Consider the following 13,401-nt stretch of genomic DNA (forward strand, 5'->3'; position numbering starts at 1 on the left):
AGCTTCTACTCCCTCCTCCCATGTCCTTGCCCCAGGTCCCGAGATGTCACCATCCTCGGGCTGGGTCCATATCGTATGTCTTAGTATTCTTGCCGAGCTTGGGGTCCAGCATGCAGCATGTAGAAGGTGTTCTCTAAGTGCTGGTTGGATGAAGGAAGTGAGGGAGGAAACGCCCTCCTCCGGCTCTACCTCTCTGAGGGACTTCCACGGAGAAAGAGCCCCACAGTGGGCGGGCGTGGCTTATGTCAAAGCCTCTCCCCGTCAGCCACCACCGAGTGCCCTGATGGGCCCCTGGAGAGCTCTGAGGGCTTCATCTCATCTCCCCCACAGCAGGGGCGAGGCTGGGCAGCAGTGAGCATGAGGATGCGGGGACCGTGACATCTGTGTGTGTGTCTGCCCCTCAGAACACACAGTGACGCCCACCAACAAAGACAGACACCACAGCAGCCAGGGATAGAAACAACTAGTGTATTGATTCAGGGAGGAGAGAAGGGGTGCAGACGGGAAATGGGGAGGCACGGGGCTCTTTAGTGTTTGCCAAAAACCGCTGCCACACACCCTCCACCCCTTTTCACCTTCCTCCTCTGGGGCACGGCCCCAGCAGGCTCTCACCCTTTCCAGTAGGCCTCCCTCTCCCTCCTCCCCTGCACCCACTTGACCTGAACCTCCAGTGACTGGGCAGAGCCCACCCCCGGCTCTAAAGCTGGGTGAAGCCAGGCTCAAACTAATCTTTCTTCCCCCTCTTCCACCTCCCACCTCATTCCCATCTCTTGTCTAAATACAGAAAAAGCAAGCGCAGCTGGTACCTGGGAGAATCACATCACCCCGGGGCTGGGGCAGGGGCGGGGCGGGGGGCGGGGCAGGCTGAGGAGCCTCGACCAGGTGTAGTGGGAGGACAGGGCACAGGCCCAGGGGCCTGGCTCAGCCCTCCTCCCTTGGAGGCTGGCGGAGAAGACTCCACACCTGCCTCTCAGGCACCATGTCACGGGGTCCCCGGGGCGCGGGCAGCAGGCAGGGCAGAAAAGCAGAAACTAGGCTCTGTAAAAGCGTCCCTTTCCCTTGGCTCCCTGAGGAAGCCCTCTTTGGTTTTAAGGCAGATATGGAGTTTCCTGGAAGCAGGGAAAAGGAAAGGAGGGGATTGAGATAGATGCTTTTTTTTTTTTGCTTGTGTTTTTCCTTCAGTATAAAACCACTGTAGAAAATAACTTCTCTTAGAAAAAAACAAAACATGGAAGAAAAAACCAAAGGGGTATTTTTCTTTGGCTTCAAGCCCCCTCCCATGAGGTGCAGGGCGGGGGTGGGCACGAGGTGAGCAGGAAGCCAGAGGCCTCGGCCCCCACCCCTGCCTGGCAGGTCCCAGATTACATGATGCTGCAGTTCTGGTTCTAAGAGAGAAGAGAGAAGGGGAGAGGTGTGAGTGGCAGTGTCTGGCTCTGTACCCTCCCTCCCCTGACCCTCAGCCCTGCCCCCGCCCTCCAGTCTGGGGCTCAGACGGGAGGGGCAGGATGCAGGAGTGGACTGTCTAGGATCTTGGGCTGCAGGGAGGAGGCTCCCACTCCCCCGGGCTGCGGAAGAGAAGGCTCTCCCCCCTACAAGGCCACCTTGTCCTAACCCTCAAGGACCAGGGTCCTCGGCGTGCAGGGTATGGAGGCAAAGGGACAACTCACCTGCGTTCGGGGGCTGGAGTTGCCCAGGAGGTAGGAGCGGGTGACCAGGTTGTCCCCGAAGCTGCCACCCCCACTGCCCCCCACACTGCGGTAGCTGCGAGTGACTGTGACACTGGAGGCAGAAGAGCCAGAGGAGATGGATCCGCCCACCTGGGCTCCCGAGCTGCTGGCAGACGCCTTGTCGGCAGGCTGCCCGCACGTCCCACACAGCACGGTGCGTGAGCGCAGGTTGTACTCAGCGGGGTCCCCCGAGCTGCTGCAGTGGGAGCCCTGAGGAGGGAGACAAGGCTCAGGCGGGACGGCGGGTCTGGGACTGACCGCTCAGGCCCAACACCCAGGCTCCGCTCCTGCAGGCTCCCAGCCACCAGGCAGGAAGGTGGGGCTCTGTACGCAAGAACCAGAGGGCCAGAGGGCGTTGGGTGATAGGGCTTGGGAGGCTAGGGCTGGGAAGAGGGGGAGGGAAGACACAAAAAGGGAGAAGGGTCAGGAAGACTTGGGGACAGGGGACCGGAGCTGTGGCTTTGACTCTGTCCTAGCTGCTCTGTGCTTGAGAGAGAGCAAGCAAGCTTGTAGGACAGCAGGCATGCAAAATAAATTGGGGAGGGCGGGAATGAGAGAGAAGGTTCTTACAGGAAAAATGGGGGAAATGAGAGGACATGCATGCAACAGGAATGGAGAAGGGGCAAGAGAGGAAGTGCATGCAACAGAAATGGGGGGAGAGAGGTAGGGCTGGGTGCCCCACATCTGTCCTCCCGTCCCCTTCCCAGGAGACAAATCCAGACCTTTGTCCACTGCTCCCATAGGAATACTCCATGGCATCAGAAAGTTCCCACTCCCTTCCTTACCAGAGTAGGGCACCCAGACACCTGGGTTCCCTGTTCAAGGTATAGGGAGGAGAGAGAAGAAAAGCCAGGGCAGCGAGTGAAGTTCCAAAACATTCTTTAATGAAAAGATTTTTGGCGTGGGGAGGCCAGGGAGAGGCTGCCCCCAGGCCTGGCTGGGTGCCCCAGTGTGGGCTTGGCCTCAGCGACGGCTGCCACTCACGTGGTGGTGATGGAGCAGGTCATCTCCATCCTCATCCTCGTCGTCCTCGACCACAGTCACTGAACGCACAAGCTTGCGCATGGCCACCTCCTGCCAGGGACACGGGACCAGGCCCATGCGTTAGGGGTCAGGGCCAGGGGAGGGGTGTGCAGTGTATCCAGCCACAGTGGATACCTTTCTGGTGGTCTGCCCTTTGTCCAGCCTGCTGCTTACTCTGTCCTCTGTGGTATTGGAGCTAAGGAACTTGTTTCTACCCCAGAGGGACACTGTCAAGCTTTCTGAGTAGTAATATGGTTCTGCCTTTAACAATCCTCGCCATCTGACTTCCACCCCTCATGCTGCTGGAGGAGGCATCTTTTGAGTTGCCCACTGGGTAGAGTTTAGGGCCTGGGACTGTCCCTGAGAGCTAGGAGAAAGTGGCCCTGAATTGGCTCTCTTGGGTGAGGGGCAGCCAGCTCCTATTTGGGCCACCAGGGGAGCCTTGTCCAGAAAGAGGCCAGCCTGCAGCATACTCACTTCCCCAGTGGAGTTGATGAGAGCCGTGCGCAGGCTGTTTCCACAGCCCCAGGTGTTCTGCGCCTTCCACACCAAATCGGTAGGGGGGCTGTGGGTGGCCCCAGCTCCTGCAGCCCAGATCTGGGGAGGGAGGAATAGAGAAGGGCATTCACTCCAGCGCTCCCATCCTCAGGCTAACCTGTCCCCACTCAAGGCCACCCCAGAGTCCCAAACACCCTGCCACTCACCGTCACCACCTGCCCAGCCTTCAGGGTGAACTTTGGTGGGAAGCGGTAGGTCAGCAAAGGATCATCTCCATTCTGGCGCTTGATCTGCCAGTTGCCCATGGACTGGTCCTGCCAGGAAGGGAGGGAAGGGGAAGGCGGGGGAGGCTCGTTCAGGCTCTTGAGTTTATCTTGCTCAAGGGCCCAGGCAGGCCACAGCAAGAGGCCTCTCCCTCCAGTCCCCTCTCCATGCCCTCCCTCTCAAGGATAACAGCTCCGATCTGTGGGCACTTATGCTGTGCCAGACACACTTGATGCTTTCATCTTCCCAACAACTCAAAGAGTTAGGGACCATTATTCATCCCCATTGTACAGAGGAGGAAACTGATGGTGAAAGGTTACATAACTTGCCCAGGGTCTCCCAGCCTGTGATGAGTCCTGGAGCCAGGACGGGAACTAGAGCATGGAGGAGTCACACACTCATGCCAGTCTGCCTCTGAGGAGAGGAATACTCCTCTCTCCAAACCGCATCCCTAACCTGGCTATATTCTCTTAGACCCAACTGGGGGGCCTACCTCATTGGACTTGTTGCGCAGCCGCACGAACTTGCCCTCCTCGTCCACCTCCTCCACGGCCACACGCCCACTGGTGCGCGCGTGCTGCGAGAAGCTGCTGCGGCTCTCGCTGGACTCCAGCTTGCGCTTTTTGGTGATGCTGCTGCTGCCCTGAGTCTGGGATGAGTGGGAGGAGGCACGGCCACGGCTGCGCTGCGAGGTGGGGCTGGGGGACAGGCGCAGCCTGGGGAGGGGAGACAAAGTGGGGGGCCTGGTTAAGGCTGGTCGTGGACCAGAGGTAGCCGCCAGCCCCTCCCAGACTCCTCCCCAACCCACCTTTCCTCTTCGCCCTCCAGGAGCTTGCGGTAGGCGTGGATCTCCATGTCCAGAGCCAGCTTGATGTCCAGCAGCTCCTGGTACTCGTCCAGCTGTTGCTGCATCCTTGCCCGCATCTCTGCCATCTCCCTCTCCTTCTCTGCCAGCAGCCGCCGGCTGGTGTCCCGCTCACGGGCCAGCGAGTCCTCCAGGTCCCGCAGCTTCGCCTCCTTGGCTGCCAGCTGAGTGAGGGAGGCGGGGGTCTGGTAAGCTCCCAAGGGCCCCAAGTGTGGAGAGGGAGGGGTAGGGGACACTTAGCCACCCTCCCCAGGATCTCCAGGCTCCCATCAGAGCCCATCAACATGGGCTCAACATCGCCTTGGCTATCAACCAGGAAGTCCTTCCCAATATCTAACTGAAATCTCTTATTCTGAGGCTAGAACCTATTTCCTCCTGTCACAAATGGCACAGCCAGCTAGAATAATATTAATGCTTTTAACACCTCACATTGAGTCTCGTGGCAGATCTGTTAGGGAGGATAAGAATGATCTCCATTTTCAAATGGGAAACCAAGGCTCTGAGGAGTGAAGGTAATAGGAGGCCAGATAAGAGGTAGTCCTGGAACAGCAAACAGGTCACCTGACTCCAAATGCTAGGCCCCTTACTCGGTCTGTGGTCCTGGGGGCATCTTCCACTCCTCACCCCCTCCCCTCCTCAGGAAGCGCCCCTGGGCTTCCACCCTACATCCTGCCCAGACTATTGGCGATGGGAGAAGGCGTGAGGTGGGAGCCTCACCTGCTTCTGGAGCTGGCTGAGCTGGGCCGAGAGGCTGTCGATGCGGATGCGGGACTGCTGCAGCTCCTCGTGGGCGGCCCCCACCAGGTTGCTGTTCCTCTCAGCTGCCTGCCTCGCATTATCCAGCTAGCAGGGAGGACACAGGGTTAGGGCTGCGGGGACCGTGAGGGAGGGAGGGACCTGAGAAGACTACCATTGCTGCAGCCTCAGGTCCTGGGCACCCAGAGCTCCCACCACCATCTCCCTGACCCCCCGGAACATCCCAGGGTGGGCGGGGGTAGGGCTGCTGGGGGCAGAGGGAGCAAGGGAAGAGCAAGCACCTTGGCAGAATAGGTCTTCTCCAGCTCCTTCTTGTACTGTTCCACCTGGTCCTCATGCTGGGCCCGCAGCTCCTGCAGGGCGTCTGCCAGCCGGCTCTCAAACTCACGCTGTTTGCCATTGTCAATCTCCACCAGCCGGGTCTCATGGCGGCGCTTGGTCTCACGTAGCTCCTGGAAGGGTGGGACACAGAAACCAAAATCAGAACTAGTCCTCAGAGGCCAAGACCCAGGGGGCCGAGCTCCCTGCCTAGTCCTAACCCAGTGAGCCACTGTCAGCCCCACTTTCACCTGGGAGCTGGGTGCTCCACTCCCCATCCACCAGTACAGGGGAGTCAGGCAGATGAGCTCCGCACACAGCTGATCCCCCAGCCCCAACTCCGGTGTCAGTCACCACCCAGCCCCATTCCTCTGGCCTGCAGGGCACAATCCCCACCTCGCTGTAGATGTTCTTCTGGAAGTCCAGTTCCTCCTTCAGGGTCTGCAGCCTGTTCTCAGCATCCACCCGCCGCAGCATCTCATCCTGAAGTTGCTTCTTGGCCTCGCCCAGGGCTGCCTCGAGCTGAGAGGAAGGGGGCAGAGGTCAGGGAGAGGGGTTACAGACCATCAGAGCTGGAAGGACGCTGAGCAGTGAGCTGTTCCCAGTGCATCCCTTTACACGTGCAGAACCAGGTCCAGGGGAGTGAGAGCCTTGGATGCCCACAGAGATGATGATCTCTACTCACTCACAGGAGCTGCTCTGGGTCGGTAGTGTGCTAAGAAAAAAAAGACAGCACCTCTCCTCTCTGGCACAACATAGCAATTGCTATAAAGGAGGTACATCCCGAGTATAGAGGGAACGTGAGGGAGGGAACCAAAGTGTGCCCGAGGTGGCCCAGGGGGCTCTGGGAAGGCCTCCAATAGGCTGAGACCTGAAGGACAGGTTAGTGGGGCCCAGGGAGGGACACTGCCATGACTGCAGGGCAGAGAAGAGCAAGTGCAAAGGCCCAGAGGTATGAAGGCACACACATGTTCTTCAGGATGATCAGTACTGCTGAAGCATGAAGGATGGGGTCGGGGGGTGGAGTGATGGGAGAGGGGGCGGGACTGGAAGGCAGGGGCTGGATCATGAAGAGATGCCCTTATATGCCACAAAAAGAACCTCTGAAGAAGTTTCAGCAAGGGAGCACCTTTCTTATATTCTCGTCCTAGAAAGCACAGGCTGGCCAGTGCAGCTGGGAAGGGCTGGTGGGGAGCCGGGAGCTGGAGGCAGGGGACCTGGGAGGGGAAGGGCCCAGCCTCAGTTTTGGAGGCAACCTGCTGGCATCTCCCGGTCTCTCCACGGTGTAGAGGGCAGTGCCACAGTGGCAGGGCCCAGGAGGGGAGAGGGCCCAGGACAGAAGCTTGCCAACTGACTCTAGTCCTGGCCCTGCTCTGAGCAGATGAGGCTGTGAAATGGGGAACAAGCCAGCTTCTTTGATTCTGTTCTCTAGCTTGTAACATGAGAGATTAGGGGATAGAATAGATAGCAAAGTGTTTTGAAAGTAAAGACCACCATATGCATGTAAAGCATTAAGAACATGCTTCCCATATGCGATTAACCATCAACTCCCAACTGTGGGCTCTGTGGCTGGTCGATGGTCCTGTCCATAGGAGGGCCAAACCGGGAAGGATCCAGGGCTATGCACGGTTCATCGCAAATTTAAGCGGAAATAACTTGTGGATTATTTTAAGTTCACTCTGCAAGATACCGTGAGCAGCAAAGGAAGATGAAAAATGGTCTCGATGGGTGGAATGATGCCAGGACAGGTGAACGGCTCTGAGGCCATGTGATGACAGGTCAGACCAGGCACCTCCGGAGGGCGACTGGGGTGGAAGAGTGTGCATTTGTCTGGGGACAGGGGTGTGCGTGTCAGGTGGGGTCATGGGCAGGCCCTGGAGGGTGGCCTCACCTTGGCCACTTGCCCCCGCAGATCATGCAGCTCGCCCTCCAGTGTGCGCTTCTCGCTGAGAGCGGTGCTCAGGGCCGCCTCCTTGGAGTTGAGCAGAGCCTCCAGGTCCTTGAGCCGGGCCTGGGCGGCCATCAGGTCTCCCTCCTTCTTGGTATTGCTAAAGAAGAGAGGGAAGAGTGGGTTTAAGAGGAGGAGTCTGTGTCCCTAGAGAGAACCAGGTACCCCAGGGAGATAGGGAAGTCGCTTCCCAGGAGGTCAGGCTGGGACCTGGCCCTGCTGTCCCTCAATCTGCCAGGAGAGGGCATCCTTGGCTTTAGGTTTGTCTGCGTTGGTTGCCTCTGGGGCTGGACTCCCACTTCCCCCCAGGTCCCCCAAACCCCCTTCCTGCTTCTCCACCCTTCCCATGACTCAGTGTTCAGGAACGTGCCTGGGGCTAAGGGCAAAGCTGGATCTCATGAGATGAATGCTTTTCCCTCTCTCCCCTCCTATTCCTTCCCAAAGAGACAGGGCCACCTTTGTCTCCTGTCCCTTCCCACACAGGGCCTTAACCTTCTCCTCCTTGACTCCACCCACCTGCCATTCAGTCAAGCCTCTCTCCCTATGGGGACCAGACAGCCAGGCTCCAGCCCTGGGGTCCATGCGTCCCTAACGCTTCTCAGTTTGAGCCCCAAAGATGTTGGCCACCTCTCCTAGTCCCTTTTACATACTGGGGACTGTGGGAGGGAGTCTGGTTAAAGCTCAGGGAGGGGCCGGCCCCGTGGCTTAGCGGTTAAGTGCGCACGCTCCGCTGCTGGTGGCCCGGGTTCGGATCCCGGGCGTGCACCGACGTACCGCTTCTCTGGCCATGCTGAGGCCGTGTCCCACACACAGCAACTAGAAGGATGTGCAGCTATGACTTACAACTATCTACTGGGGCTTTGGGGGAAAAAAATAAATTAATTAAAAAAAAAAGCTCAGAGAGACCTGGGATGAGGACAACCAGGCACAGTATTGACCCTTCCCTTTCCCAGACCCAGTCTGGGCCCCTGCTATGGGGAGAGGACGGGGCTTCCAGCCTTCCTCCCTCCAGGTCTCATCAGAGCCTGAGAGAATGCTGAGCCCACCCATCAACCACAGCCTCAGCATCAGGCTCCAGATGTGGCCTCCAGGTCTATGTGGGCTCTAGCCTTGAACCTCCCCACTCCTCAAACTGAGTAAAGCTTTAGCTAGAACCAACCAAACAGGGGTTGCCTCTGCCACCTCCCACCCTTTTCTGGGCCCCTGATTCTTTTTTGCTGGATAGTGAACTAGAGAAATGGAGGGGTCCTGTTTTCTTAAAAATCTCCAGGTTACCCAAGAACTTTCCAGATGTTATGATCCCTTCACCAATATACGGTGAGAAAAAGCAGCAGACCCAGGGAATGGAGGGAAAGATCCAAGATGCCTGGTCCTGGCTGCCATCTGTAACTCATCAGTCTTTAAGCACAAGCCCACCACAGCATATGGAAAAAAGGAAATCCAAACGTGGGCAGGGGGGGAAAAATCTATCCTGGAAAGGAGAAAAGTGGCCTTGCCACTTTTTTCTCCTGCCACCGAAGCCCTAAGCTCCAAGAGACCCAACAATTCACTGAGAAGCAGGATGGAGAGGGCTAGACTTGAGGAAGTTCTGGAGGGAGGGGCCGCCCAAGGCCAGGTTCTCCTTCCATCAGCTTAGGAGATTCCAAACAGGAGTCACCTCCCCTCCAACTGGGCTCCACTGAGGGCTGTCCAGAGGGGCAGGGGCAGGACGGGACGACCTGGAGGGAGCGCCCCAGCCTGCACGCTTGCTCTGTCCAGGCCTCTGGCCACACCTCAGAACAAGCTGTTTAATGCAACAGTGTCTGTCTCCTGTGAAAAGAGGCCCTTCCAGAACTGGAGGATGTCTCCCCTCCTCCGTCTCAGCCAGAAAAGCTAAAAATAAAGTCAAAACCCAGCTCAGGTTTTGGCTGCCATCCGGCCCAGGCCCTGGCTGGGAGCACAGCCCCAACTTTCCATGACTTCAGAACTTTTCCGAAGCTGAGGCAGCTGCAGGGGGAGGAGGGAAGAAGAAGAAAAACCGCTGGTAAAGTGAAGCGACGCGGCCGACTTAGATTCCGAGCTCCTTGGGCCGACTCCAAGGCTGGCAGGGGCTTCCCAGAAGAGGCCTCTCTACCCTGCAGGCTAACGGCTGCAGCTGGCCGCCGCGCTGGGAGGCTCTCGGAATTGAGAGAACTAGGAGCTTAGAGTGGGTTCAGGTCAACTCCCTCCTTTTACAGATGAGGGAACTGAGGCACAGAGGAGGAAGGTGAATGGCCCCGTGTCAAACACTGCAAGCAGCAGCAGAGACGGGGTCAGAGTCAGTTCTGGCTGCTGATCAGGACTCCTCCTCCTCTACCTCCCTGCCTGCCTCAGCCACAGGTCTGGAGAACAGACAAGCCGGCAGGAGGAAGAGGGCTCCCCGACCCAGCCAGCCTGAGCTGGGAGAAGCAGGAAGGCACGATGCCACACATTCAGAAGACATCTCAAGGGCATCTCTTCCCTGGTCCTGCTTCCCTGGCCTCCTCCGACACCAGGAGAGGAACTCCAGGAGTCCTCCTTGGAAATACCCTTCCCATGGCAGTGCCAGGCAGACACGGACTGAGGAACACAGGGTGCATGGCCCTGCCCTCTGGGAGCTTACAGTCTGACAACTGCAGGAGTTTGTTCTTCAGCCTGACCTCTTCACTTCCTACTGCTCCCAAGGGGTGGTAACATAATAATAATAATAATAATAATAATAATAATAATAATAATAACGACAGCAAACACTTACAGGGAGCTGATTATGTACGAGGCACTGCTCTAAATATTAGCATGTTAACTCAATCTTCACAGCTTCCCTGTGAGACGGGTGCCTACTATGTGACTGAGGAGACTGAGGCGTCCAGAGCTACGTCCACCACCTGCCCCGCTATAATGGCCTCCAGAGAAATTAAAGGGGGCTATCTCCCTTTCCCTCCTGGAGGCTTTGATTAGCGCTTGAAAGAGGTGTGACTAAAGGACAAAGACACACCCTGCAGATGAGAGAAACCACGAGCAAAGAGAGGGAAGCGAGGAAGAGCCTTTGCGGTTTTCTGTCAGGCGGGGAGCCCCCATCTGTGGGGAAGAGACCATATCACCCATGGGCTCATGACTCAGACCTCAGGAGCTCTGTGGCCAGGGAGCCACACGCACACCCCAAGACATGGGGGTGGGGAGGGTACATAGCCCAGTGCCTCTCCTTCCTCCTCCCCAGTCTTGCCTACCCACCAGCTCCAAAAGCCATTTCCTCCCTAGTTGGGGTCTTCAGACCTAGCAGGGACCCCAAGCAGACACTGGCCATGTGCTCAGCCCAAGGGTGGAGGTGCTACCCGTGCCCAAGTCCACTGGGGGCTGGCAGTGGGAAAGCTGGGCACGTGCCGACTGCACTCCCACACTGGGTTGGCAGGGAGGACAGGGTGGGGCAGGCAAGGGGAGCTGGGAAGGGTGGGAACCAGGGTCTCCGCAGGTGACTCATCCTCAGCCAGACAATTCCCGGGCAGGGGTCGGGAAATCCTCTAGTGCTCACAGGGGAGACCCTGGCTTTGACCATGTCCCGCCCAAGGCCCCGTGCAATTCCAGTGGGGACCAACGCTTTCCCTCACATCTGCCAGGTTCCTCAAGCACAGGAGTGGCTCCATCCCAGTGGGCTCGTAAGGCAAGCAAGGCTGGGCATCCTGTTTCTAACTCTTCCCACAGCTGGCAAATCTGATCTCAGAAGGAGGGAAGAGAGTGGGTGGGGGAGGGCAGGGTAGCACAGAGGAAAAGAGTAAGTAGAAACCAGAGCTGGGAGCTGGCTGGCCTGGCCAGAGACTGGAGCTCCGTCAGGCTGAGGCCTGCGGGTCAGGGCAGCCCGGATCCAGGGCCACTGCAGGCCAGGACTCGGGGCGCTGCTTTAGGGGGAAGAGAGGAGCCCAGCACGGCAAAGGGGCTGGGTGGGCACTGGGCCAGGCGCTGACCCACCCGCTGAGTCACCCTCCTCAGCCCCGCTCGGATGCCAGATATGGGAACCAGGGCCGGCCGCAGGCCTGTTTGGGCCCCGTTGTTGGGAGCAACTTGCTAGGCCCAGAGGGGGAGGCCCCCATTTCCTCCCCTGGGCTGAGGAAGAGACAAGGGGAGCAGAGACATCAGGATGGGGCTAAAAATAAGAAGTGGGAGGGGAAGATGGTCAAGGGGGCGGTTGAGGAGCTAGCCCAGCCTTGCAGGGTCTCCCTCAGCCCACCCCAGTCCCCTCGCTGGCCACCCCTCAGCACCTCAGCCCCTCAGCCTCACCAGCCCACGGAGTTCCCCATCGCTGAGCCGAGACCCTGGGGGGTGGGGGAGGGGAGGCAGGCTAGCAAAGGTCTCTGAGCCCCTGGGCATTTCCTGCCTCACAGGAAAGAGCGCCCCCTGTGGCTGGGCAGGGCAGGGCGGGGTGGGTAGCAGGGAGTCCCTGCCCTCCTGGTTTGGCGACAGTCCCTGGCGGCTAGACCTCTGCCCAGGCTGACTTCCGGCCGGGTGGTGGGGCGTCTCCTGTGGCTACTGTAAGCCTGCCTACACGTTCCTACCACCCCTCCTTTTGTTCCAGCAACTCCTCCCACTGTAATATATCCTCCTTCCCTCCCTGCTTCCATCTATCCAAATCCACCCCCCACCTCACTAGAGCCCCGCCTCAGCCCTGCTCTGCTGCCTTCAGCTGTTGTTCTACCTGCTGGCTTATTCTCTTTCCACTTATATTGTACCTGTCTTGGGGCTTTTTCTGTATGTTCCCTGAATGCCCTGAGCCTAGGAGGTTCATATGCTCAAGGCTTCCAGAGGGACCTTCTCCTGGACCAAGTCCTGTACTTTTTTTGGTGAGGAAGATTAGCCCTGAGTTAAAGTCCGTTGCCAATCCTCCTCTTTTTGCTGAGGAAGATTGGCCCTGGGCTAACATCTGTGCCCATCTTCTTCTACGTTATTTGTGGGACGCCTGCCACAGCATGGCTTGATAAGCAGTGCATAGGTCCACACCCGGGATCTGAACCTGCGAACCCCAGGCCACCAAACTAGAGCACATGAATTTAACCACTATGCCACCGGGCCGACCCCCCAACTCCTGTACTTTTACAGAAGGGGATACCAAGGCCTGGAGAAGAGCAGGCTCAGACACTAAAAACCTGCCCATCCGGTCACCTGAGGACACTCTCAGCAGACAGGAACAGAACACAGAAAATGGCATGATGCATGCAGGGGGCACAGAAAGTAGGACAGAGACACCCAGGAAGAAAGCCTGGGAGATGCCTCAACCTCTATCTCGCTTGCTGGGAGACACCCCAGTCAGAGACAGATACAGAGACCTAGTGAAACAGCCCTCAGACATCACCTACTCCCGCAACTGTGTTTGACTTCCCCACCCCCAAAAGTAACCACTGCTTGGTTTCTTGGCCAGTCTGTGGGTCTGCCATCACTTTCAGATAAGGGCAGGATGTGGGAAGGCTGGGACATCTGGCTTCCCTATTCTGGCATTCAAGGCACTATCCCTCTCTGGAAAGGAGACCTTGAAGAGAGGAACTGGGGGGCAGGTATTCCAGGGACTTAGAAGCCCCTTGAGCCTTCCCCAAACCCCACCCTGTGAAGTTCCAAATGTCTTACACCTGGAAAGCACATGGTAGGTCCCCCAGTGTGGACCCGCCACCCCTGACCTCCCCACATGTGCACATGCACCCATAGCACGCCTGGCTCTGCTTCTGCATGCTTCTCTTGGGCATGACACCCACCACACGTGCCCGAAGTCTGAGGTCCCTTAGATCCCCTTCCAGAGCCACCAGGCTCCCAGCTGTCTTCCCCCCAGACAAAGGCAGGTCTTAATTCCAGGCAGAGGGAGGGCTGCAGTGGGAGAACTGGTGCTGAGAAGGGGGACAGGAGGCCTGTTGACATGTTCAGACGCAACTCCAGCAGAGGCGCTGGGCCTGGCAGGGGGCCAGGCTTGAGTCACAGCTGCTGGGCTTATCAACGTGGCATTGTACAGAGGCAGGAGAAGCCTGCCG

At 58.1% G+C, this 13,401-nt stretch overlaps 1 protein-coding gene across 1 annotated transcript in view; it reads right to left on the reverse strand.

Moving 5' to 3' along the window:
• Positions 1–454: 454 nt before the first annotated feature.
• Positions 455–13,401, reverse strand: part of LMNA (lamin A/C) — a 42,678-nt gene continuing 29,731 nt past the window's right edge. Inside the window, exons 3-13 of the mRNA XM_004436196.3 lie at positions 7,343–7,499; positions 5,848–5,973; positions 5,415–5,585; positions 5,095–5,220; positions 4,321–4,541; positions 4,006–4,228; positions 3,455–3,562; positions 3,228–3,347; positions 2,712–2,801; positions 1,668–1,937; positions 455–1,385 (exon numbers count right to left, since the gene is read on the reverse strand). Coding sequence (XP_004436253.1) covers positions 1,362–1,385; positions 1,668–1,937; positions 2,712–2,801; positions 3,228–3,347; positions 3,455–3,562; positions 4,006–4,228; positions 4,321–4,541; positions 5,095–5,220; positions 5,415–5,585; positions 5,848–5,973; positions 7,343–7,499 — 1,636 coding nt within the window. The 3' untranslated portion in view covers positions 455–1,361. The remainder of the gene's footprint in view (positions 1,386–1,667; positions 1,938–2,711; positions 2,802–3,227; positions 3,348–3,454; positions 3,563–4,005; positions 4,229–4,320; positions 4,542–5,094; positions 5,221–5,414; positions 5,586–5,847; positions 5,974–7,342; positions 7,500–13,401) is intronic.

This window comes from Ceratotherium simum, chromosome 2, assembly GCF_057802395.1.
Source record: "Ceratotherium simum simum isolate JZ-2026a chromosome 2, ASM5780239v1, whole genome shotgun sequence".
Lineage (NCBI taxonomy): Eukaryota > Metazoa > Chordata > Mammalia > Perissodactyla > Rhinocerotidae > Ceratotherium > Ceratotherium simum.